Here is a 27,887-nt window from a genome sequence, read left to right on the forward strand (position 1 = left end):
TGGTTAAGGTTTGAGAGTGATTGTAGCCATGGCTTGAAAACATTTTGTAGGAAGAAAAAAAAAATAAAATAACCGCAACTGTGTTTTGTGACCCTGTGCCAGCAGTAGAAGAAGACATACAGGGATCTGCTCATCAACAGACAAACAAAAAAAAAAACAGTAAAATGACTTTTTTCTTTACTTGTTATTTCCATTTATTATAGTGGTTCCTTATCACTATGACATATGTGTGTGTATATATCTATATATATATATATATATATATATATATGTATGTTTTTCTTCACTATTTTTATCTCAAGTGTTGTACTTGTCTGCATTTCTAAATACAGTTAATTAGTTTTGAATAGTGCAACAGTGAAGTGTTTTGCGATGTTTGACACCACTTCTAAATGCAGGCTTTTGAATTTACGTCGCTTCAGATTGCTACAGAAAGTCCATGGACACCCGCTACGCAATGGTTGATTCTTCATGGATTTGAAGGAAAGTAGTATATTCATGAGGAACTGAAATCAGTGCAGAATCTGAACCAAATTGAAGCCTCAGTGCACCAGAACAGCATGATATTATATCTAGACGTCGATATTTTAATGCATTTTACATGTGTTTTTATTTAATAGTTCTGTGATATGATATGCTATTGTTTTCATAAAATACATGTCTTTGTCATTACCCCTCTTTTATAAATTTAACAAACTACGTGTATTTGTAGTACACATGCCACTAATGAGTCTTAAAGTGATTTCAATCACGGGAACAATGTTAAAATACATCTGGAATTGTTACTTCACTGTACTGTAATGGTTGCTTTAATGTAGCCACTATTACCAATGGCACCTTCACCTTTCTAGCTATCCCAACTTTAAAGTATCTGGTTTGACAAAGCTCCGGGAATTACATTTATAAGAGTGAGAAACCAGAGTGGTCTGATGCTAACAAGGAGATAAAGATTCGGGTTGGCGAGAATTATGCAGAAACCAAAATGACATGTAAAGTACGAGACAGTGAAGACAAGAACAACTGCTGAAGCTCATTAAGCAAAGATGTCAGTCAAATCCAGAGGATGGAGAAACCCATCTTTCTCTCAAGTTCACTGTCAGCATATTGTCAGTGTCTGTCGTGTCTAAAAACTCCGGCAGCTTGGGCAAAGTTGAATACGCATTTTTCATTTGCGCGACAAAAAATACTGAGAAAAATGCAAGAAAAGAAACAGCTTGTGATCTCAAAAATAGGATTTCTATAAATTCCAAATTGCCACTTGTGTTACAGTTTTCTGTAAAATAAATATAAATCTGTGTTTACACATCAGGAAATCTGCTCTGTTTGCAAAGAACAGAGTCCAATTATATACAGCATGCGCTGTATTTTAATGCTATTATGCAATTTGACTCTGTGTTGGGGTCATTTCTGAAGGTTCAGTTACTCAGAAAGCAACAAAAATTTAACATCCATCATATTTTAAAGCATTGTATATGTTATACGTTAATTTTGTCCCCACCGGATTTGTATTTATCCAGCAATCACCACTACAAGTATGATGGATGACAGCTGCTGCTTGGCCGCTGTGTCACATTTGCCCAGAGAGTGTACTTCTCTTTGTCATCTAAAACTTGTCAAGACCCCTTTCCTGGTGGCAGAGGGGCTGACCCACTGACCCGAGCATCTACAGAATGAGTGGATGAAATGAAAGGTGACGAATACATGTTAAATATCAGAAGAGGATGATGGTTGTTTAGATTTTCCTGTTCCTCTGCCGAGTGTCAGCACAGACTAGTTTTTCTGGAAACGCCGCTTTCTTCTGTGTGGTTACATCGGTGGTCTGAGACTCCTTAAAGTACAGTGTGTCCTCTGGGCTTTTGTCTCTCGCTGAGATAATGTGGGGCTCATTAGCTGTCTGGCAGGAACAAATAATAGCCTGGGTGAAATGTTGCAGGGTTTAATTAACAACATTGCCATCGTACTTGCCATCGTACACTAAATATTAACATCAAAATTCATTCCTGCTGTGAAACAGATTTTTATGCTGTCTATCAGGACGGGACTTTGAACACCAGAACATATGAGGTCATGGGTGACTTTTTGATTTAGCACCTCTGAAATAATACTACTGTAGAAACTGCAGAGATATTTTAACAGGGTTACAAGGTATTTGATTGAGTAATAATTACAATAACACGTTCATCCTGTCTGCAGAGATGGGATTTTAGGTAAACCTGCAACAATGTGTTATTAATGATGAATATCTTTTTGTTATCTAGACCTGTGAGTGGAAGATGAATCTAATGGTCGCTGATGTGTTTGCTAGTAACCCACTGTCTTCACCAGGCATTTAAATACAACTACTGCAGGTGCTTTGGAACAGGGGTCCTGGGATTTCTCTGTGGGAAACCGAGCCCCTCCAAGAAGTCACTACTTACAAGGGCTGTTTATCTTTTTGCATTTGCACTGCCAAAATGAACCCTCATTTGACCGGCTATTATGGCAACTGGTGTAGTAATGTTTGAGGGATAAAAAACAACGTCACATATTTGTCCCATTTTTTAGGACCTGTTTGCAAGGTTAGAATTTTGTTTCTATACATTCATACGCACACATGACCTAAACCAATTACCATTCACTCATGAAGCTTAAGGTTCCCTTATCTTTAGGAAAGTATCAACCCTGAAGTAAGAGCTCTTCCTGCAGTGTGGCAACACAAATATGCCGCTATTACATCCAGGAGGTACAAGAAGTATGAAAAAGTCAATCCAGCAGCATGGGTAAACGGTGCATTTTGACTAGTTGCTGTGATCATTTGTGACCAAACTGTGGCGCTTCACGCAGTTCAGTCCATACAGCTGTGATTTAGTGTACAAATATTCTTTCCCTGCGACTAGATTTATAATTTTATGAAATCTTCTCCACGGACATATATATCGGTAGAGGTTATGTAATCCAAGGCCCACCATCAACTCTGATCACCGCAAAATAAATTAATAAGGGTCTAAGTAACTTGTCAATATGTGGAGAGATATGTCTCCACTTTCAAATCATGACCCCACCTGATCTTAAATAGGAGCTTAATGGGGCAGGTACTGGTGACAAATCAAGAGGCATTTAACATTTTCTACCCCATATGACCCTGAGCGACAGTGTTGCCTGTTGGTAATTGTTAAAGTATTACACCAGATGCTCAAAATAATCCAATTTTTATCAGTTATTGTAACTGACGCAACTCTTTTGGCAAAGCTTAACCAACCTACAATGGCTAGGATTAACTATCCCAAACAGAGCGTTTGAGAAATATATCTGCGATAATGCACAATATAGCAACTGCGTTAATGCCTGAGTGTTAATGGCATGAGAGTATTGTCATATATGTTTTTTTAGGCATTATTGATCCAATATCGCACAGAGGACACAATTATTATATAAATCAATAATTATTGAATTTACCTCCATTGGATAAACAAATCCCATTGGTTACTTCCCTGTAATCATAACAAGCTCTCTTAATTTTCTACACTCAACCAGTGGGAAAATGCTAAAAGGCATTAATTTGCTCTTTCAGGATGCTTAATTTGCATGTGTTTAATCAGTGGTTGACCATGATGGACTGCAGGTTTGACATTAAATTGTGCTGAAGAGCTGAGTCTAATAATAATGCTCCTGAGTTGTTATTTTTTTTTATTATTATTATTTTTTATTAGCATGAGACAAAGTTAAGCTGTAAAATCACAGACCGAAACCATAGGGAGCATAATGTGTTGTGTTCCCCCTGTGGGTCTTCAAAGTATTTTTCAGTTATTAAAAATAAGGGCAGACCAGGACTGACATGCAACCCACACAGGGGCCATGGCAACAGACCAAGAGCTTGTCATCAGTACCCATAGTCCCAGTGTGACACCCCAGTGTCTCTGCATAGGACGATCGCTCCTTTTTTTATTGTGTGTTCAAAGCAGCAGCATGGCATAAACAATGTTTGAACAATTATAGGGCTGCATATCTCCCAGCAGCTGTGTCAGGAATTGAAAACACATCTACCTTGGTACAGACATGACTGGCTTGTACTGTATGTTATAAGGCAGATGAAGCACTGGGGGGGATTGTGGGCTTATCAAGTGAGTTATGATCATGAAACAAGTGTGGTTGTGCTCTTCTTATAGCACTTCCAACTTTGATCATCCTCACTAAATCATGAGTATCTACTAATGTTTATGTTGTTGCAATTTGTAGCAGAAACAGCATCTTGACATTTATCCAGAAAGTGTAATTGCTTACGCCTTTTATTGCTTCCCATGCACTATTTTTAAAGCAAAAGTAGGCAACTATTGTCATCAGTTGGTAGATCGTCAGTGAATTCAAATGTGTCAGAACCTCAATACTGAGTGAGCCTGAACAAATGGAAACCATTTTCTGCCCTTCCAAATAACAAGGGGTTTGGCCTTCATTGACTTTTAATAAAATGCTACTTGTTCTTTTTTTTTCTTTAGGGGCTTAAGTGGGTTAAAAACTTTCCGGTTGCTGTTAATGCCTTTCATCTGGCCAAATTATTGCCTTGCGCCTAAATGGTCCAAATTGCAGTCTTACAGCTCTCACAAGCTGTTTCTTAAATGCCACTTAGCTGCTGGATCCCAGAGTGTGCCCTTGTTGATTTATTAGGAGGTGGAATGGCTGAAAACCAGCAGAGCGACAAGGAGACGTATCCACTGTAGAGGTCACTCCCCTCGTGACTGTCTGCCGTATAGTTCAGAAGCTTCCAGTCTCTGCTTGCAACCCTTTGTCGGCAACAAGTCTGTTTCAGATTGTGAGATATGCATCTGAATGCATAGAGTCTCCAGGGGATACTATTGATGAATATTTCATAAACCACAACAGCTCTTTTATTACAGGAAATTGGTCGTATTCAAATAATGTGTTCACCTCAACAATAAGCAACAGGATTCATTCAGCACTCCTGACAAGGAGCAGATTGTTCTTCAGCTCGGCACAGTGGTTACTTGGCAGGGAAAGGCATAAACGGGAGATGCGACATTGAACAATGACAAGGAAAAGGCAAAATGGCACGACACAGTTACAGCCTGGGCCTTTGTGTTGTTTAACGTCATTTCAGTTTTCATGTCTTTTTTCTGGTTGTTTATTCTGTGGAAGGCGTATCTATCTTAGGCTGGCTTGTACAATTTGGGAAAAGTTACATCATTTGTCATGTCCCAAAAAAGGTGGTTTAACACCATCTTTAAAGGCTGTGTGAAGTCTCTCTGTTCTCTCCTGCAGTTGGCAGGTCAAGATAAAAAAAGTACACTCTTGGACATTTTGGAAGCATTTCTTTTTCCTTCATGTTATTGAGGTGAAGAAAAAAGCTGGTTTCGCTTCTTTTTAGTTTATCTAAGGTTTTGCTTAAATTTTTTTAAAAACGCGTTCAAAGCAGATCAAACACTCTAAAACTTTTGACTTTTATTCCCTCCGTGGGTCAAGACTTTGTCACATTCATTTGAACACATACTTTGTAACCTGTAAATCCTCTATGGCCTAGTTAGGATGATGCTATGTATGAGTTGTGACAGATATTGTGATAGTTGAAACTGCAAGAGCGATTTTTAAAAAGCAAGAGCAATCTGCACTTTTTAAGCAAAAAGTCCTGGGAAGGATCATATTCCCTGAGCTGGTGTACAAAGAAAATACAATCCTTTGTTTCATTCACCTTGATTCTTATTGAGATCAGTGAAACAAACAACACATCGAACAACAATATGTCCCAGTCCCAGAGTTTGTTTCACAATAGTATGTTGACCAATAGTACTGAATAGCTCCCAGAGTCCTCCCCTGCCCTCCTCCCTCCTGAATGCAGCTCTATTATGAGCACAGTAGCAAGCATCACGGTGATTTATTGCCAGAGAAAGCTCAAGTTGTTTAAAATGACTGGTGTGATTAGTCATATATGCTTCAGAGCTGAAAAAGGGGTGCACAGTGCTCCTGTAAATTAACAGCAGCTGCAGACTGTAGTCGACCACAGCAAGGTGGTCAAACGTGGTAAGCGTCAGAGTCGCTCGGGGACAAGGAGAGAAAGTGGGTCATTACACCCCTTTCAGGTATGAGTAGGTTGAAGCAAGCGGTAGCCTCCGTTCAAGACTCAGAGGCTCGGCAAAGAAATGATTTCAGCAATGAAAATAAAGTATGCTAGTCTGTGACTCTGCCAAAATTTCACTTGAGATACCACAAAAAAATATGTTCCATGTACTCCACAAACCCATAGCGTATACTCACACTCCCATTATTTCTGACAGAGTAACATCGTAAAAGTACCTTTTCATTTAGTAACAGTGTTTTTTTTTTTTGTTTTTTGTTTTTTTTAAAGAAGGAAAATTCCCTCTTGCCTCCAATTTTTAGTCTTAGAAAGGGGTCTAAATAAAACATTTTTACTTAACTCCTAGTTGGTTTTATGCTGAATCAACAAACAACCGTGGAAGTATCGTTTGTGGTATTTCTCTTAAGCTCTTTGAAGGTCAGTGTTTTGGAAAATATGCTTATTTTCTGTACTTGCAGAGATTTCAGTGATATCACTTTCGCCACTTTTTTGTTTGTAAGAATAGAGCAAAGTGAGAGACGTTAACCTGTCTTAAGCTCTATCATAGAACAGCATATTTACTATTCAGAAAAAGTATAAATAAAATGAAACAAAACAAAGGCTAAGATGACACTCTTGCTGTTGCATTGACACATTGTTCAAACTTTGTATAGTGTCACTACTCTGAGTTATTGTTAGCGGAGAAAAAGTGACAGCTTTTAGATTTATGCCACGCTATGTTAAGTAAATTAAAGGTAAATGAATCTCAGTTCTTTTACATTGTTAAAAAAAGTACTCGGGAATCCTAATGCGGAATTTATAAGGACTTTTTGAGCGAATGAATAATGCATTCAATTGTAAAGCGAGTATCTACAATAAGGCGCTATGTAAAACCAAGGCATTATACTACTGCACAGGTCTACGCAAGGTGTGAGACATTTATACTTGTGTGCTTGTCAGCCTGACTTGCTTTGTAAAAACACCACCCAAGCCATAGTTGGCACTTTTTGCCAGTTGTGTTAATTTTTCTGTCTACATCCTGCTTAACTTTAAAGATCCTGTTACACTTTAAACAATGGGGACTGAAACTCCCACTGAAATTTCATCCAAATTCTGTCGAAATTTCACAGATTGCGAGCCATACAAATGTCTGTATCTCCAAACCTCCTCATTTAACCTTTACGATTCCTTATTGATCCAAAACAATCAATTCAAAAATCATGGAGATGGAGAAGCAGCTAGAAATACTTAAGCGGAAACATGCTACTATAGAGGAGACCGGCGCTCTTACGCTCTGCATTGCCACGGATTTAGTTACATTTCTGGGGAGGTGCAGGTTAGCGACACAGCGATGTTCTCTAAGGGGTCTGCGTTAACGCAGGAGCATAAACTGCATATAAAGGTGACATCTCAGAGGGTGAGTCAATCTCTAGCTACAGTCCATGATCTCTTCTCCCCTTTCCTTTGTCAAGTGCATTACTGGTTGAGATATTTGCTCATTTTGACAAAAAAATGTGTATTGGATTAGAATAACTGACTCTACGTCTAACGAACTTCATGAACTTCATGGAATAAATAACGGGTGAAATCCTATAACTGACTTTTTAGTAAATGTACTCTCTATTCGCCTGTGGCTACACTACGTTCTCTGTTGAGACTTCTGTCAGCAAGGGAAATCATGCCTTTACTTGTTCTACAATGTATGTGTGTCATTACTGAACACCAGTGCAAAATTGCAAAACTTGAGTGAAGCTTTGCTCTTTGCCTGTGAGACTCCAATACCTGACCTTTATCACTTACGTTTTTCGGTGGTTACACACGTTTCCATGATTACACTCCCAAGTAGCTCTGCTGGATGTATCAGAGTGGCATTGCACTGTCTGTGTTGGCGAGTTGTCTCCTAAAGTGAGAAAAATACATTATCAGAAAACAAAATTGGCTCAGAGGACAGCTACATGCGAGGTACATTGCCAGTAGCTGTTTGTTTTTACAGTCTTAATGTGTTTTAGGACGATGTCTCCATTAAGCGTTTGCATGGTGACACGTTGTGGCTTATTCCTTGAAAGGCTAATGACCTTAGCATTTTACTTAACTGGCCTTTGGCAATGGGAGCTGTAAAACATTTTTCCATCAAACTGATGCTTAAAGTATTTGCTCGGGTGAATTCCCAAAAGCACTTTAACCTCATGCCAACCCAGTTTTAGCTTTCCATTTAATGCTACATTCACCACATACTCAGATTGTGATTTCTGCATGCCGTCCAAGAACATATTAAGCCATGAGTTCAAGTCCAAGTATACAACATCAGAAATTTCAGCAAGATCAAAACAAGCTGTCATCAAAATGTCAGACTACTGAGGGGCATTCAAAGCTCAGTGTTTCTGACTTTGAACATCCATTGGTGTTTGTTGGTGCTATTGATAGAACTTCCTGAAGATAAAAAGAAGGCAAACTATGGCACTGTTTCTTAATTACTTGCAACCAGCCGTTTACCTCGGCATATAACAAAACCACAGAAAGGCTTGTGCTAATTACAATGCAGAAATGTCTCAGTGCCTTACAAATGTTTATATTTAGAGCCACACTCTAATTTTGCATCCTTTCATTACACACTGACTGAGCACACGCATACTGCTTCCAGACACAACTCCAGACTACATGCTTTGGTTTTATAATTGGAGGATGACATTCTTCTGAATTTGTTTCCACAAAGCTCAGTATGGTGGTTGTTTTGAATGTTAAGCATATTTTACTGACTAAATATAAAAATGAATGGAGAATTTAACTGTAAAAAAAAACCTTATTTGGTCTTATAATGTGAAAGAAAACCAGGACAATGTTTGTGACCTAGATTCGCAGCACCTTCATAGGACTAAATAGTGACTCTTCGGTTGCTAATTACAACAGGTGCTGACACATTTTGGTAACTAACATAAAAATGTAACTGACAAAAGTTAAACATCAAAAAAACTTACACCTGTTATCCAATCACAATGTATGGTATAAAATGAAGCACTGACATAGACATTACTTTGTTCAAGATTGATAGTGGTTATTTCATGGGATGTCAAATTTTGACTCATCAGTCCAGAGCACCTGCTGCCATTTTGTTCTGCACCCCGGCCCCTATTTTTTTTTTGATAGTTCAGTCACTACTTGGCCTTGTTTCCATGTTAGAGGTTTGAATTTTTGGCTGCAGCTCTTCCATGAAGACAACTTCTGGACAGACTTTGCCGAGCAGTAGATGGGTGTACCTGGATCCCACTGGTTTCTGACAGTTGTGAGCTGATGGCTCTGCTGGACACCTTCAGATTCCTAGTGATAGTATTTTCATTCAGCCACAGAACAATAAATATAGATAGTCAGTATAAGCAAGCCCAGGTAGATGCAAAGAATCCTTATAAATGCCTAACCTAACCTACACAATTTAAGCTACCTTTCAAAAAAATAAATCATTCACATTTGTAGCTTTGCATTTATTTGCATTATTTTATCATAGAATAAATCATTTCATAACAGGAAATAAGGAGGGAGGGAAATAAGCTTGTGTTTTTCCATCTGCTGCACTACCTTTCCTTGGCTGACCACTGCGTCTACGATGCTACCAAATCTCTGGCTCTGTGCATGTGTACGTATAAGGACTGATGCTGGTTTGGAGGTAAAGGGTAGTAACACCAGATATAGACATGAGCCGTATGAGGTGTCATGGAGAAAGCTTGGGCAGTCTGGGATCTTCAGTTCTCTCTATCTTTGGCGGTACGAAGGATGGTCAGGAAGTTTCCCTCTACTGTCCCCACATTAACGTTAACCAGTCACAAATTCCCAAAAGGGATTTTCAAATTGAGACCATTCTTCCCAGGATATCTCACCTCAGAAAATGTCGGTAATATATTGACTACATTTTTTCCTTCTCTGCTGAAAAATATTTTTTAAAAATACCCTTGACAAAAGATTTTTTTTAAAAAAGGGCAGAGCAAGGACAGTTCTGGTTATTTGGACACCACTTGCGCTATGACTACTGATGTTTTCACAACAGCAGAGGTATAAATAAGACCAAAGACTGAAAAAGACAAAAATGAGATTTTGGACACATTTTGTGTCATCTCTGTGTGTCACTGAACTGTGCAACACTTGGCCAATAAATGTATTAATTAGACTGTGGGGACTGCTGGACACTTCTTTCATTTATTCGTAGGTAGAATTGCAGGGCTTCGAATAAACAGTCAGACATTACAATAGATGGGAGGACAGCTAATGCGGTGTACTATGTAATGAACCAAGAGTGATTTCAGACACAGGTAGTTGGTGTCAGTCAAACATCCTGTTGCTAATGGCAACCACTACTGGCACATCAGGTTAAATGATACTGGACACGTTTACATGGCCAATATTTCTTCAACCAGATCATCCAAATGATTCTGCTCAGAAATTACAACTTAATTGTATGTGGGCAACAAATAAAATAAGCCAATTCATATATATATGAGCAATTAAAAACCCAATGCCGTCATCAGACAAACACTAAAATCATTTAATAGAAGAAGACCAAGATATCTTAAGACTTACCCACATTTGTTCACCCTTGTTTGAATAGCTTGTTGTTTTGCTATCACTGTGTTTCTGTCCGTTACTAACAATTAGAAAGTGCTCCTAGTCTTTGTAGTTTCAACTACATGTAGTCAGAGCTCATCTCTCTAGTATCCACAGGAAAATCAGGCAATGTCTGCTTAGAAATCGTTCTGCAGGGACAAAGCTGACAGACATGCCAATTGGGTTTGAAGAGTCATTGATTGATGTCACAACCGATATGGCTGTGAAGTAGAGGTAGACGAGGCAAAGAAGCCACCAAATGAATTTTGGATTTCAGTGCAAGGTCAATCCAGAGGACTGGGTGATATGGCACTGAACAGCCTTTCCACATTTGCATCAAACTCTCTGTGAGGCTTTTAAAAAATATATTTAAAAACAAAATAATAAAAAGCATGTGGCTATGTTAATGTGTATAACAAACAATTGAATTATTTCCAGTTTCTCTTGTTTTCTTTAGCCAGTATTGTTTAAATTATTTCTTTTTTGACAATTTTTATTTATTGTCCTTTAATTTAATGAAAACCAAGCTAACAACAAGCTGTTAAGGAAGAAAAACAAAAGAAAACAAAAAACTTGTGGGTTCCTCTATTCATAATGTTGTTGTATCAAACGACCAGTGTCTTTAATCATTAATGAATAGCATTCTCTATTGTTTTGATAAAAGCAGTCCATTTCCTGGTAAAGGTCGCTCCTCTAGATCTGAGAGAGAAAGTCATCTTTTCTATTGAAGACATTTCCTTTGCTCTGTCCATCCATCGGTTAAGGCTTGGAGACTCAGATTTATAGCAGCGCTTTGTTATAGCTTTTTTTGTTTTGTTTTTTTTTCAAACAAGCGATCAACAATATTTTCCACAGATATCAGTCTTTTTTTAATAATCACATTCTCATTTAAGACATGGAAATAAAATAAAATAATTTCAGTTTTAAAATTAACCAGTGTAGCTGTATTAACTGACCAGGACAAAACGGATGAAAAAATACAATGTGTGTGACTATCACATGGAAGCTGTGCAGCCTCATACTATATACTTAGTGTTTGCAGTATGTTGCACTGTGCTGTGTTGTGCATGCTGTCAGGTTGTCTTCAGTGAGATTAATGTCACGCACTGCCAATGGGCTCATTTTACTCTGTACCGACTAAGTTGATGACGCATTAGTGACTGACCAGTATTTTCGAAATTGAATTTTCCATGCTGGCGCCTGTCCAGAGCTGGCTGCCTGTATTCAGCAGGCATCGCCAAACAGCAGCCTGCGTGTGTTTGGCAGCTGGAGAGCATTCCTACTTCATTTATCCAAATTCTCCAGACCTTGGGAGTTGACAGGCTTGGTAATCAGTGTCCACAAGCATAATCCCCATGGTCTCAAGACAGCGCACAATCAAATCCCCCTCTCTTTCTCTCCTCAATCCTTTCTCAATTTTATATATAAAATCTCTTAAAATTCACCTTGCAAGAGAAAATACATCCATAAATAGATATACTGTTCAGTGTCTGCAGCTTGTGTTCACATGTGTGAAGGCCATCTGCACTGCTGCTGCTGGGTGGGAAAACTCTATACCAGCTGTAATTACTTCCTTTGTGGATCCTCATTTCCAAGTAATATTTCCATAGGAACCCACCCGAACGTTTCTGGTAGCTTGATGTGTTCAGAATTCTGCCAAGTTTGTTGTGTGCGCGTGTGCGCGTGCGTGTATGTGTTACTCTCGTTATTGCAGGGGAGGATTAATAAATCTGACAATAACCATTTGGTATGTTTTGTAAAAGGTTACACCTCTGCAGTGGCAATTTCCAGAGTCTAACTGAGATGTTCCATTTTTACTCCTGAGAAAATGAGAAACTCTGGAGGAAAAAAAAAAAAAAACAAAACAAAACAAAAAAATCAACAACACAACATTGCCAAACCGAGTGTAACCAGAGTACTTGGGAGACATTAGCAGTTTTTATGTGATTGGCCATGTGAAGAGACTGGAGCTCTGAAAAATAAAGTCTGGTGCAGGCTGCTGCAGGACAAAGAGCCAAAAGCAGAGACAAGGGGAAATGGGAGAGAAAGAAAGCGTCTCCTGCATCACTGGGAGGAAAGCTGAGGTGATCAACTGACTCTGCTTTCACAGCTGTTTTGAATTTAAGCTTCCAAACTCAGATGGTTCCCTTTATACCTGAAAGAGTGATTTGCTATGGTGGAGTTTCTTCTCAGTTTTACCTCTCTTAAATGATTTAGTAGAAGACACTTGTGCCATTTCCAGATTTTACTGCAAAATATTTCCCAGTAATACTACTTCACAGATTGACAGTAAGGTACAGATAAAAGGAGTAGAAACGTCAATAAATAAAAGTTTGAACTTTTCAATAGCATTACTCAAACTTCTTTACAACACCTGGAGAACAACAGTTGAGAGTTTTAGTGGGAGTGAAATACTTCAAGGAGTGTCTCTTATATGGTTAAGTGATCCAGAGATCCATTCTGAAGTGAGAACACCACAGTGTGGCTATTAAACCAGCTACCAGCTTGGTTCAAATATGAACAAATGTGTCGCATCACCAGAACACAGAAATAAACAGAAATGTCAATAGGTATTTGGATATGTGATAGTAGGAAGTAGGATAATAGGAAGGCCATAAATGCAACATCTCAGTTTAAAGGCAGGCCTATTCTTTTGCTTTACAATTTATTGTTTGTGTTGTTTTGAGGTTTGTTTATAGTGTCCCAGTAGCATTTCTCATGTATTCAAGTCTGAATTTTAAAAAAAAAAGGCTATTTTCTAATGTGCCTCTTTGTGACTGAGCCAAATGTTCTTGTGTATTGTGTGGTCTTTCAAATGATCCATTTCCTCCCAGTAACTTAGCCAGTGCCGGAACAGTATGCTGTTTGTTTATAGTGGGTGGTGGTTCAGTTGTGGCATTCAACGCTGTGGATGATGAGTAGTATGAACTCCCCAACCTCAGAGTAGCAAATGTGTAATGAAGGCTCTTCCTAGGACTGGTGGACAAAGACTATATGCAAGGCCTTAAAAGAGCCAAGAGCTCCTTCTCTAACTACATGCCTGTTGAAACGGGCTTCCAAGATAACAATTTTGTCAATGTCCAAGTCAACAAACTCCATGTATGTGGAGTCACTGCTTTCTGTGAGTGTGTGTGTTTCTATTTGACTGATGGTAAATGGTCTTTTTCTTAATGTAGGGCTTCTCCAACTCTTAATACTCAAACTTTAGAGTCACAGTGACACATCTACCCATTCGCTCACGCAAGCACACACCAGTTGTCTTGCTCAAGGACACTTTGGTATGCTCCGAGGAGGGTTAGTAGCTCATGGATAACCCTCTCTACCCCCTGATACGACCATGTCATACATGTCGCATGTCAAATTACTCAGCAACAAATTTAACAGAGTGACCCATGTGAACACATCTTACTGAAAAATGTAATTCTGAGCAATACATGAAAATTCTATCAAAAGGAATACAGGAAAGGCATGAAAGACATTAATAAGACCTACTGGGCGCTTCTCAGTTGTTCAAAAACCATATTAGCAATCAGCTGCGCAAATAATGCAGACAACTAGTCATAGTTGTTATTAGTTTACTGAAAGAACACAAACTTGCAAGTTCCAAATTTTGTTAATTTTTAAGCTGGAGAATCAGTCTTTAATTTGTGAGACTTGCACAGTTCACATGATTGCTCTTCTTTTAATTATTAATCAGTACCCTATGAGGAATTACCCTACAGGGAGATACAGGCAGGATTTTACTATGTCTATAACGAGAAGTGACCGACTTAGAACAAATATACACATTTTCTTCTTTCTAGGTGGCCAACTTCTCCCTGCATAGATGGCAAGACTGTTCTGTGGCGTGCCAACAACATAGCTAGCCACGCTGAGCACTTACTCGTTTAAACAGCAGCTCAAACTGCAAATCATCCTTGTGTTTCCTCTCCAGCGCTCTTCTATTGCACGATATAATTTGACAGTGATAGAGGGTTCATCTGATCACCAGTCAAGTATTTTTTTTAAAGTGCCTTCCCTTTTCCTAGCATGCCCAACCAGTGGAGTAAAGAGAAAATAGAAACAAGTCTCACATCTTCTTTCATTTATTGGGCCTCAACTGCCTCATTAGGAACTTGTAAGGCAGGTCAGAAATCAAGTGATGACTACTCAGAGCTGATAAATTTCCTCACTCTTTAAACCTCAAAACATGAGCTCCTCTAGGCAGCTGACTGAAAATGAAGCTAATTGATGCCTACAAAGCAGGGAAAGACTATAAAAAGATATCAAAGGCCTTCCAGCTCTCAATTTCCACTGTATGAAATGTCATTAAGAAATGGCATTTAAGAGGAACTGTGAAAGTCTCGACAGGATGAGCAAGAAAACTGTCAGATCAAACTGCTCGTCTGAAAGGCAGAAAGGCGAAGCAACACGGTCAAATGACTGCAGAGCCCAGTGGTGATGCTGTGTTCCACTGTGCAACGTTGATGTACAAACAGGGTCAACATGGAAGCATCATCAGAAGGAAGTAGTACCCCCAACCTCATCAAAAAAGTCAACATCTAAAGTATGAAAAGCAACGTCTATTTCGCGAACCCGTTGTGTGGTCAGATGAAGTTAAAATCAAGGCCTTTGGCCATGATCATCAAAGGTGTGTTTGAATAAAAAAAGAACCAGCTTTTAATGAAACCAACACCTCGCCAGGTGTTAAGCATAGGGGGGAAATATGCTGCTTTGAGGTTGTGTGGTGCCTAGTGGCACAGACAAAACTGCAAAGAAAGAAGAAGAGAAGCTGTTTGGATTGTTGAATTTTCCGAAGCTCGCCAACTGCGAACAAAGTCTTTCACTGTGATGATGAAGGTGATCTTTGAATAACCTTCTAGTTTGAGCTCCCTAAATTTAATTGTAACTTAAACAATGGGACATGCAGATTAGGACCCACTCAGTAGTTTTAGATTCGCTAAGAAAGATAATTGCTGCCTTAATTATGTTCAGGCAGAAATTGCCGCCACAGGATTCTGACCCCTGGAGACATCTTCACACACACTTGGTTAGATATCGGCAACAAAATCACTGTAGTTAAGGGTTTGGGAAAGAGGGTGGGTTCAGCTGAATGCTAATCAAGTGCATTATGCCATTGTTAACGTTTTTTCAATGTTGATCTGTTCCTTTTACCTAAATGAGATGATTAAAATGTTTAATTGTGATTTTTTTGTCAGAAAACAGAATCTGGGCAGTGTAGCATTTCCTATCAGAAATTTAACGGCACACATTTGGTACCGACAGTCCGTTTTATCGTTTCAGCATGAGAATTTATTAGTCAATTTGAGTTCTACGATAATATGTATTTGAAATAAACCTTAAAATAACACATGGCTTGTTTGATACCAGCCTTGTTAAACTGAATTTGAAGCCGCACGTTTAAAACCAGCAAGGACTTTAAAAGGACTAAAACCAAAAGGACACAATGTTCGCCGGTGCGACTGAGCTTGTGCCCACCTCGATCTATCACAACACTGCCGATGGCTCCCAGGAGGCTTGGTGCACTGTGCAGCCCCCACGCCACCTTTCCACACCCCCTCGCCTCCACCGCCATCACCACTCCACCGCCATGAGTGACAGGCATCCAGTTCCGCCTGACTGGAGCCTCTATCTTCTAACCCTCAAGGACAACGAAGAGGACATATTGTCATCGTCTCATCTCTCTCATTCCCACGACTGCCTCCCACGTAGCTGCGCACACGCGCACACACGTACGTGCATGGAAGCAACTGCGACCCACTCACCTGTAACGACATCTACGTGACCTTTGCTTAATGTCCTCGGGTGCCACACCAGAACCCATTCGCACAAACAACCCGCAGGTCTGGCTGCGCCTGCCGCTTCGCATTCTCTCCTTTCTCTGTGAGATGTGTTTGAAACCATCTAGGTGGAGGTTGTTAAGAACCACTTCAGACAGAAACCTTGAATAGAGGAAATAAACAAGGCATTGTCTGTGAAGGCTTCCACACTGATCGCCTCGCCGTCCTGAGTTTGAATGTTTTCCTTGCTGTGGAGATCTGAATTCTTTATCTTGCACTGTATAACAGTCTGAGCCGTCGTGTGATGGGAGGAAAGGGCAGCCGTTAGCAGGGATATCATACATAGAGGAAGACAGATTTTGCAAAAACAAACAAAAAAAAAAACCCCAACAACTTTTAGTCTGCGGTGATGTTCCTTTTGCAATCAATGTGCGTTTCACTAAGGTGCAATTGGTTGTTTGCTGTGTAACCTTTAAGTGTTCAAACACAAGACTCCGTTTTGAAAAGTAACAATAACACCCAAAGACATCATTGTGTTGTTGCCTGTGCTTCTGCTTTCTTATAAACTAACTCCGAGAGTTGTTTTTTCACTTCAACGTGCTCTCAGAAGTTGTAGCGCTGGTGAGACAACAGGGAGTCTACGCTGAACTTCAGATTAGAGTCTGTTGCTTATAGCCACAGCAGGAAACTTCACATGTTGACAGGAAACTCTTTTAAATCAGAAAAATGTCAAATCCCAGAAATTTGAAATGTGATTTCAAAGAACTTTACAGGGTTTCAAAGAATGGCCAGATTCATTAACAAAGGCAGTTTCTCCTACAATAGTGGGCATTTGAAGGCAGGCTAAGAGTGGAGGGCTTTTATTTGCCAAGCAAGTTTTTCCTCTCTTTCAAGTAAGTCTTTCTGCAGCAGCTGTTCCTTCTGGGCCTATTTTCAACAAACTTTACAAACCTGCTTTTTATGCAAAGACTCGTTGATTTAAATGTCAATGAATCTTTGTGGCTAATGGATTGGAGAGGACACCTACAGATGTAAATCACTTAATGGATTTATCTCAATGAAAATATACTGGAGGATGTTCAATGCCTTTTGAAATAAGTAATAAAAAGATTTTTTCTTTGAATTAAAACTATTATAAGTTTTTAAATGCTTTTAAATGTCTGTGGGATAAATTAAAAGATTATCTCATTTTATTTTGTCTTATGTGTAGTTTGTAGGTTGCAGATCATTTCTGATTCTAAATAAGACATTTCAGTACCCGCAAACCAAGCTGCAGAAAATAGCTAAAGCAGCACTAATCAAGTCGTGTAAACTTGAAAGTAGCTTGAAGTGATTCACAACGTTACCGTTTTGGTTCACTTGTTTTATTTTTATTTATTTTTTTTTCAGTGTGCTTTAGTCCATTTGATGTTTTCAATGAAAAGGCTTCAATAAACCTACTGAATATCTGCCCGAGCATCAAACAGCATTTGCACAAATTGAGCGAATATCTGTTGAACATAAAATAGCCATTTTCTTCAGGAACTGATGGAGACCAAGCAACAAAGCTGGGAGAAAAACGACTGGTTACATGTGAAGGCTCAATGGACACATTTTAACCATGTCTTCCAGAGCGAGAGTGTCATATGGCATGGAGATGCGAAAGCTTGTGAAATATTGTTCAGTGCAATCACACTAATGCCGGCGTAGAACTGGCCTGGTATAAGACTCACTATTCCTACTGTATTAGTGTCCCTGCCAGAGCCGCTTGCTTGCCACTATAGTTCCCTCCTCTTTTGTGCTCTACTTTCAGTATTGCTCCTTTAGTGTCCACGCATATATTTATTAAATATTTCTTTCTGCCCAGTTTCTTTTTTGTTGCTCCACAAACTGCAGCGCATTTACCACCGGTATTAACTTTATACGATTTGCTATGAATTGTCAACTGGTTGACAATAATGTCTCTGACGGATCTCCTAAGTAGCATCTCCTTGGTCAATCTACTTGCCTAGTGTACTTTTACAGCAAGTGAAACACGTTCCTACCGCAGCTTTAATGTCACAGTGGTGTAACTGTTGAAGTGGTTCAAATTTATTAGACGTCTCTGTGACCACAGTAGTCACATAGTAGCCTTTCACAATCCTTGTACAGAAAATGTAACATAAATTGGATCCTATGTGCTGCCCTTTTATCTGCCTGTTCAGTGTCATATGGGAAGCTAATTAACTTCTATGGTATACTTTTAAGAGTTTTGCCGTCAAGTGTAACTTTCTGTGAATTTCTATTTAAAAATGAAGCAAGAAATTATTGGAATCAAGTTTTTTTTTCTCCCATGTCCGTATCTTTAAAGAAAAGTTGCAAAAATGATGAGCCCGAAAAGTAATTATACTAAGCATCATCCACACGGAGGTAAAACATTGTTCTGCACTCCAAAGTGTTCCCCTTATTGCAGCATAAATCACACTGCAAGTTTCCCAATGTATTGAAGCATCTATAAGTATCAAAAGGGGCCACACCGAGGCTATTCATTTCTATTTTCAGAATGCCAATTATTGTGCACAGCAGCAGCTTTTGCTATTGAACCAGTTGAAGTCAAACTGTTGTAATACATTATTATCTATTTCAGCCTGGTGCGGTGGGGAGATTCTCACTGCTGGATTTTCATCAAAAGAGATAGCCCGCTGAAAATGTAATTCACTGTTTTAGTATAAATCAATAAGCCTCTAGAATCTATTCCCCCATCCCACCTTTATGTTAATATAAAAGAAATGCTCAAATAGAAGTAGTTTAATTCACCACACAGACTTTCAGACTGTTTAATAGCCCCAATTTTATCCATAACTGCTCAATTGACACTTAAATTTCAAGCCCATCTTAATTTGGCTTCCCCTGACAATTTTAAGTTTTACTCCTCTTTGGAGCCAAGGCTACTGTGACCCATGTTAATGGAGATTTATAGGCTAGTACCATTCTAACCGTGATCTTCTATTAAGAATTATATCCCATTTGAACATTATTGCCCGGTTCTTCACAAAAAAAAGAAAAAAAGAAAAACCTAAGTCATGGTTACACGTAATCCTGCGTCTTTAAACTTCATGGAAGCTGCTCATAAGCAAACATGTTAAATTATAAACATGTGAAAGAGTTTAAAGTGAAAGCTAATTTTCTGTTAGAGGACATTCAAATGGTTATGATGGGGATATAAATCCTGATGGACTCCCATCTGAGTGTATTCATTAATCATGCGTCTCATTGGCGAGGCTCCGATTTGCCACTGAGACAGATGAAGATGAACTCAGCAATATATTTCTCATCATAACACAACCCTCACATAAATATTAATAGCATATTTTCAGCTGGTGGGCATGAATCATTTTTCAGACAGGGAATTTTAAGAGCTATCCATGCGTGTCCGAGAACAGTACATAAGCAAGCAGTTGTGATAAACAACACCGCTTTGAGGCAACACTGGAGAGAAGGCTTTAACTGTGCGGGAGACCTCAAATATCATTTTTATTTATTTTTTTTTACTTACTTCTAGATAAAATTCTATCAGATATCAGATAATTTTTTTATTTGACTGTAAAGCCTGTCGATACACGTACTGTAATTGCTCTGGCACTGTTCTTAGTTTATGTATGAAAGTACCCAGTTCCAAACTACACAGTTAACAACTATCTGGTAAACATAATTGAGCTTATTTCCCTAGCTAAGCCATCATTAGATTTACACTGAAAAAAGAAACTGAATTCTGTGCTCTGCACTTGATTGTACTGTAAAGGGCAACTTTTTGTCATAAATACAAAATTAGGAAGAATAAAAACAATATTTTTTCATGTCTAAAATTTGTTGTGCTGTCCCCAAGTGGAAGGAAATAAGTTGATAGTGTATAAGATTAAAAAAAAAAAAAAATTATATTATACATCTGTCTGATAATTTGTTTCATGTCATGCTTTCTGATTCAATAGATTGTTTTCCCTTCATCATTCAGATTATTGTTGCGTGGTGTGATTACTTAAGCCAGGGATGGGCAAGCTAAATGATGGAGGGGGCCACAATTTTTCATCAGCTCTATCAGAGGGCCACAAACTTTCTAATATGACAATATGACAAAACTGCTATTTCAAATATGACTGAAATATGTGCATATGTGCAGTCAAGCCAGAAATTAGCCGTGACTGTCCACAAACCAACTGCAGGGAGCTGCTGTTTTTCACCTGTTGGGTTGATTAAAACAGCTGTTGCCAATGAATCAGGGTGATTAGGACACTTGGAAGGGCTTGGACTATTTTGAATGGTATAGAACTTTTCCCCATAGACTGTGACAGTTTGCAAAGGGTATGAATCGTGTTGGGCATGCCACTTTTTGTTTAAATGTAAAGCTGAGATTTTTTTTTATTTTTTTCCCCACAATGATGCCTCTTGTGCTTCGTCTTATTATCTTCAGGGAGGCACTGGTGTCATTTCCAATCAAGAAAACACTTGCTGGTCGAATAAAAGTAACTTTAAGTCATAATTTGCCAGGGGGTATGAATAATTTCTGGCTTGACTGTATGTCTTCATCTTCAACAACAAAGGGTTTGAACAAGCAAACAAAAAATAACCACATACTTTGATTTTTTTTTTTTCCAAGTGCAAAGGGCTTTCATAACTAAATTACCATCCAACGATGGAATAAAACTGCTGCACAGCAAACCAACAGACAGCGCAAGAACGCATTTTGTTAATTTTTACACTTCAAATATCAATATTTCTCCAAGTCCAAGCAAGTCAGGGGGACTGTTTCTCTTTTAATTTACCTTTTGGCTAGTTTTCCTTCCGCGGTGTTTTTCGCCATGGCGTGACCTCTCTTCCTCGCCGATCTTCTTCTCTTTGGCGGCTGGCCATTATCGCCACATTACGCTCTATCGCCACCTACTGGCAATACTGGGGTCTTTCTCGCTGATGGAGAAGACCCGGTTGATGCGCTATGAAGCCGCGCTTCTCATCTAGCGGTGAACTGTGTTGTTACAACTTAAAACTGTTTGGGATCGATATGTTGTATTATATATGTTTATATATTATAAATGTTTTTATAATTTTCAAAATAACCCGTATAAATGTGGCAGTCTCCTCAACACTTTTCTTCACATTTGTGACAGTTCCTCTGTGCTATTTTTCATCCATGTAATTCTAGTTTGCAAAACCTTTATCTATGCACAGTTGTTTTTCCCCATGATGTCGAGAACAACCGACCTGTTTAAATAATTAAACAGATCTGAGCTAATGTTGAAGCATGGTAAAGCGTTTTGACTGACATTCAAGATGGACAGAGACATGCTAGCTTGTGTTTCACGGATCCAGGATTTCCATGCATTGATCAAAGAGGTGCGGGGTTGTTTTTGTCACCACAGGTGTACGACCATCAGTACAAAGCCGTAGTGGATGGCGTAGAGACAGACAGCACGATGGAGATTGACCCCAGCCACCGCATTGAGATCTTCAGAATGGGAAATGGGAGTGAGGAGGTTCTTGAGGTGCACGACTTCAAAAATGTAAGTAAAGGTTAAACAAGGCCATGAAGGCTATTCTTGTCTTGATGAAAAACCGATGTCATAATTGTGCCTTCCCTACAGCAGAAGAAGGGTTACAATGTTCACATCCTGCCCTTTTCAAAGAGACAATTGACAACATTTATCCTTTTTTGAAATCATATTTTTCTCTTCAACCGTCTGTTCTCCTCCTTTGTCACTCCCAATGAAACAGACAAAGCTGTGACAAACCTTTGAAACATCTCAGAAACAGAGAAATGGAATTTTTTTCAGAGGGTGGAAAAAAAGAAGACTTTTTAAAATGCCATGTATACACATAATGTCAGTAATTGATACCAAAACATCTTGTTGTGTTTAAGAACACACAAAACAGCGAAGAGGAGAATGTGTCTTTTTTTCTCCACTAATTCTATACAGCAACTCCATCGCAGTACAGAGACAAACATCATTAGGAGCCCACTTCTGTTTGCCTCTCACACCTTTTTCAACTGCAATTTTGTCTCCAGCAGAACTCATTAACTTACCTTTCATTCCTAAATCCTGCTCGAGTATGCAGGAGGTTATACTTGCTGCACCTCAGAGAAGGAGGCTTGCTGCTTGACTGGGTAATGAATGCATTTACTCTCGTACCATTATTTACTGTGAAATGTTGGGTTGCGTGGCTGAATGTTACAGGATACACCTCATCTCAAACAAAAACCTACATTGAGTTGTTATTGTCTTCGGTACAATGGTCTTTGTGAGTCTAAAATGGGTATATGATGGAAACCAGCGCAACACCGGATAAATTTAACCTCAGCCATCAGTCTTGTCTGTTTCTTTCTCTCCCCCTCACCAAGCCCAGCATGTGTGTGTATGTGTGCGTGTGTGTGTGTATATTCCGCGTACCCACAGAGACGCACACGCACACTTATGCATAAACATATGTGCCTGTTGCTCGTTCCACTTCCTGTTAGTGAAGCACATCCCTTGAGGAGATTTGCTTGATTCAATACTCCACCATGGAAGACTAAGTAACAAGCGGGTGAGCAGAGTAATTCAAACCTCATTGTGGCAAAAAGAGGAACTCAGACAACACTCACAATAGGTTATAGTACGTGTTGGCTTGCGTGCTGATGTTAGAATTGATTTTGTTTAATACACGAAAAAAAAGGGGGGATTGTCACATGTTGTCACACGGACAAAAACTACCTTTAAAACAACCTCCATCAGGCCTCAGGGCTGTGTGCAATGGGGAATGAGAGGTTTATGCCACCAGGACTCTTGCCCACTCATTTTACCAGGAGAGAAATGGGGGGAAAAAAATGAGAAAGAGACAGCCTGTCAGGGCATGACGAGAGTTGTTCGCATGTTAAAACAAACTATACTAAAGCACATTTCCTTCCGGTTAAAGAGATATGACATTTTAACTGTATACCAAATGAAAGCTATAATAAAATCAGAATACAGTGAGGACTGAAGCGACAAAAACTGTTGATTATGATATGTTTAGGGTCTAGTTAATGAGGTTAGTTTTTTTTTATATATATATATATATATATATATATATAAACCAGAAAACCTCTAAAATGACCTTTGGGTAGAAGAAAAATCAATGTGCAACCGGGGGTGCTGAAGTTTCATGGATTACACATTGTGGCTTTAAACAAATCTAAACTAATGTTTGTACCCATAAAGAACAGCGAATACAACAAATACAACAAATATTTATCGTCTTCCCCTTTTTTACGTTTGGCCGATATTAGGAAACTCCTTCAGGCCACGTCTGTAGCGCTGCACAGTCTGTAACAGTGGCTCACGATGAAAGCCATCAACCAAACATAAACAGATTGTGCAACTGCAAGCTTGTTTTCATACCGAAAGACATCCATATTAGAATTTACAGGTGCATCCCTCACGTAAGTCAACATCCATCCGTTAATCTATATGTCGCCTCCACCTCCATTTATCCGAAGCAGGGCTGCTGAGGTCTGCAGTCTGTCCTTGTAAACACTGGCCGAGAAGAAAGGTACAACTTCGACTGGTCTTTCACAGCGCTAATGCATGTTGACACCTACAACAAGCACTACCACATTCACAGTTACATCCACACGAGGTTTTGTCACAATTAGCTTAAATCTGTATGTCTCTGGAGTGTGGGAGGAGACCACAACACCTGGGTATGTAAACCAAGGCTGGACTTTGTTTTTCTTTCACTAACCAATAACCCTCTGATATAACTGCTGCCGGCCTCACAACACAGGCACCACCAAAGACTTGCACAAGTTGTCAGTTATCAGCTTCTTACCTTCGAATGGCACCCAGCTGGACGTTCGAGGTAGCCAACATCCATAAATCATGTCAAGCGCTGGGGGAAACAGCTGGTGTACGGTGCCATGCTGTAATAAGTCATATTCATGTTAATGCTGTTAATAATGCAGTTTATTTTTCTCAGTCGACTCAGTGAGTTCTTTCTCTCATTTCTCACCTGTTAAACAAGACACCTGATCTGATCTTACGTGTAATGATCGCACATGGACTGCTACAAGCACAAATACAATGTCATGCACATACTGGTCTATGGACAGATGCCCACCCCCACACACTCATTGATAAATACCGCTACACTGGGCTTGTTGAAGACACAATGGACAGAGCTGAGGAGCACTGTCTGAGAGAGCTGATGGGAAAATTAAACATGGATGAGGCAAAAGAAATAAGGAAGTAAAACATATGGTGATAAAATACTGCTAAATAAAACAGGGAGTAACTACAATTAACAGGTTTTAACATGATTAAATTAACACAATGATCACTAGAAGCCACTGACATATAATAACTAAAACAGCTAAAGTCACTAAATCCATACAAATGCATATAAAAGCTTTTTTGTTTTTTATTTCATGTCCTCAGTGCTGTCTTCATTTTCAGGCCGTGAAGATGAGTTGGTCAAAGGGGATATGTGGAGAAAGATCTAACCTTTTTTTCTTCTGCTGTACTCTGCCCTGCCTCCTCATCTCTCAGCAAATAATACGGAAGCATCCAAAATCGCCTCCAGCATTTATCCATCTAAAATTTCTTCAGACCATCTTTCAAATTCATGACTGCAGGAAATCTACTGATGGTGTTCAGGATAGCCTACGGTAACATAACATCCTTCATGAGTTTCCTGTGATTGATATTGTGAAGAGGACCATGAGGATGCACAAGATGGACAAAAAATAAATAAATAAATAAATCACATTCATTGTGTTTAATGTTTAACAAAAGATCAGATTCAGTTAAATTTTCATTAAGTTACATTTGTTTAATACTGGTAGAAAAGTAATTATGAGCGTTTGGTTTACAGACTTCATAATTGAGCAGTGGTCGATAAACAGAGACTGTTTTGTCTGATACTGAGGCACGAACCAAACCAACATCTGCTGACACGACTGTGAATGAACGGAGTGATGAATGCAGATACGCGCTCTCCACTCTGAAGACCCAGATGAGCATCTCGCACATGGATTCACCAAGTGGATAGTTCAAGATTGTTACAATGACGTTGCCTTTCCATTTCTCATGGCTGTGTTAATGTGTCTTTCTTCATTTTCTGGTTGACCAAGCCCAGTAATCATTGCATCTCATCACAACATCGCCCTCTTTCCTTGTGCCGCAGCTCGCCAACACAGCAGACCCAAATTAAACAGAGACTCATCACAATGAAGCCCGGCATAAACATAATGCTTTTGTGCTTGAGACCATTATTGCCCCATCCCTTTTCCACACAGATGAAATTACATGCGGTAGATTATGACAGACATCACTTTGTATCATGCCTTGTGCTGCTGGTATCTGGTTCTCGGAGTGACAGCACCACAGAAAATGTAGAAATAGCACCCACATGGTCAAGTTAACCAATTCAAAGGAGATGTCATAGCAATCACCGTGTACTGTAATTAAATTTAGATTGAATCAAGTCCATTTTCATGGTGCCGCTCATACAGTCTTCGCTTGATACAATTTTAAAGCAGCCGTGGCAGATGTAGATCCTGCCGTCTGCTTTAATACAGTATGCTGAATGAGCGGCCCTGCTCTGCAGAAAATAAATTGGATACAGTCTGATCTACGGAAGGTCTTTCAGACTTATTCCAGCTGAATATCTTAGGTTAACATAGAATAGCAGTGAGAGAGAATTAACAGATCTTTCTTGGCTATTCAGGCTCTGTGTGTCAGACTGAATAGAGCCACAGTCCACATAGTAGAGGATCATCAGTGGAGCTGAAGAGAGCGACTCCACACTTGACTGCGCAGATTAAGAGAGTGACAGGGACCTATGACTGGCTAATTCAATGGGGGCACTCTCTGTAGAAAACACTTCATCCTCAACAATGTCGCTAGGCTCTCCTGTGCAATATATCCAGCTATGAAGTATTATACAGCCGAGGTGGAGCACCCCCACCTTGTCTTACTCAGTTCAGCTTGAAAGCAACATCTGCGTTGCAAGGTCCAAGCTGGGATCAATTTGATAAGAGATGAAAAAAGATCAAACCACACCTTCTCTCACTCATTAGGTTTTAACTTTTCGTAACAGCTTTGATTATCAGCAAAAAGCCGAGCGTTTTAAACCTATTGCCCCAGTTCTTATGGAATATCCACATCACAGAAAGCTAATGAATGATACATATATCTGAATTTCTGAGTATTTCTCCTTCTTTTTTTTTTTTTTTCAAAGGGAATCACTGGGATCCGGTTTGCTGAACATCAGAGGTGCTACATCAGGACTCAAACTAAGAAACTACCCACAGTGACAGAGGTGGAGACTGAGGACACAGAGTTGCTGGTATGCCTCCTCTCTCTCTCTCTCTTTCGCCGTCTATACCTTGGACTCTCTGTAGTCCTGCAGAGGCTGTCATGCATATTACAGGGAGATAACCAGAGAGGAGCACTGTGTGCACCACACCAATCCTCAGCCTGTCCATCTTATCCTATCTCCCCCACCATTCTTACTGAAGAATAAACTGGGGTTTGTGGTGCCTGTGAAACCGCCAGAAAGCAACCCACAAACCCATAGCCTCTTTGTGGCTCACATCAAATAGTGTTTGCTGTCAATCTTGAGCCAATATTAATTTTTAATTATCTCCTCCAAAGGCTCTACCCAAATAGCCTAAAGGGGGAAGGGTGCAAGAGAGCTCTGAGTGAAAGGTGAACCATTAAAATGGTATTTTTTAAGATGTTTTCTTTGTAAAATTCACGAGTCTCCCTGTCCAAGTTTAGAGTGATTTATTTTACTGTTCTGGCTTCTTATACTGGTATGTGAACTTCAGCAAAAGGAATGGAAGAAATTCAGTCAATCAAAATTCCCATTTTTTTTCAGTGTCACAGTGCAATTCACTGAGTGGGCCGCGTGTTCAAAGAGAAAATCCTCCTCTGAAACGTCTCTACTGCTAGCGTGCTCTCATTTACATTTCACATTGTGGCTGAGAAGAAGTAGCTGGCAAATTTCTGACACTCCCCACTCACCGCATCAATTTGAAAAAACAGAATAAGCCAATTGTCCGCCCCGTCTTGGTTTTATCTTTAAGAACGCAAGCTGTTACACCGCCCCAAAAAGAACAACAAAAAACCCCAACAAACTCAAATAGTGTTTTGTTTTTTATTCTTCTCATCTTCAGAATGTCAGATCCATGTATACAGGCACTAATTGCCCAGGCAGCACCATATGTCCATGCCATCTCTGCCTTCTTTCGCGCACTGTGAAGCCTAATTGGCTTAATTCACAGCTCCAAAGTGATTCATCTAAGACCAGCAAAGTGACTATAGGGCTTATACCAGCCGTTACTGAACCTTATATTCAATAAAACTATGATTCAAAGGAGAGAGAGAGAAAAAGAAGCTATGGTTTCCATTAGGTGTGATGGTATTGAGTTTGAAACCAATTAGTATATCATGACGTTAAGCTTGGTACCCATTGCTATCCAGGTTGTATTTCATGTTATATTT

General features: G+C 39.4%; 1 protein-coding gene across 1 annotated transcript in view; it reads left to right on the top strand.

Moving 5' to 3' along the window:
• The window catches only part of tnmd (tenomodulin), a 52,016-nt gene that overhangs the window by 9,823 nt on the left and 14,306 nt on the right, over positions 1-27,887 (top strand). Inside the window, exons 3-4 of the mRNA XM_047585722.1 lie at positions 21,786-21,926; positions 26,620-26,727. Of these exons, the coding sequence (XP_047441678.1) occupies positions 21,786-21,926; positions 26,620-26,727 (249 nt within the window). The remainder of the gene's footprint in view (positions 1-21,785; positions 21,927-26,619; positions 26,728-27,887) is intronic.

The sequence above is a fragment of the Mugil cephalus genome, chromosome 5, assembly GCF_022458985.1.
Source record: "Mugil cephalus isolate CIBA_MC_2020 chromosome 5, CIBA_Mcephalus_1.1, whole genome shotgun sequence".
Classification (NCBI taxonomy): domain Eukaryota; kingdom Metazoa; phylum Chordata; class Actinopteri; order Mugiliformes; family Mugilidae; genus Mugil; species Mugil cephalus.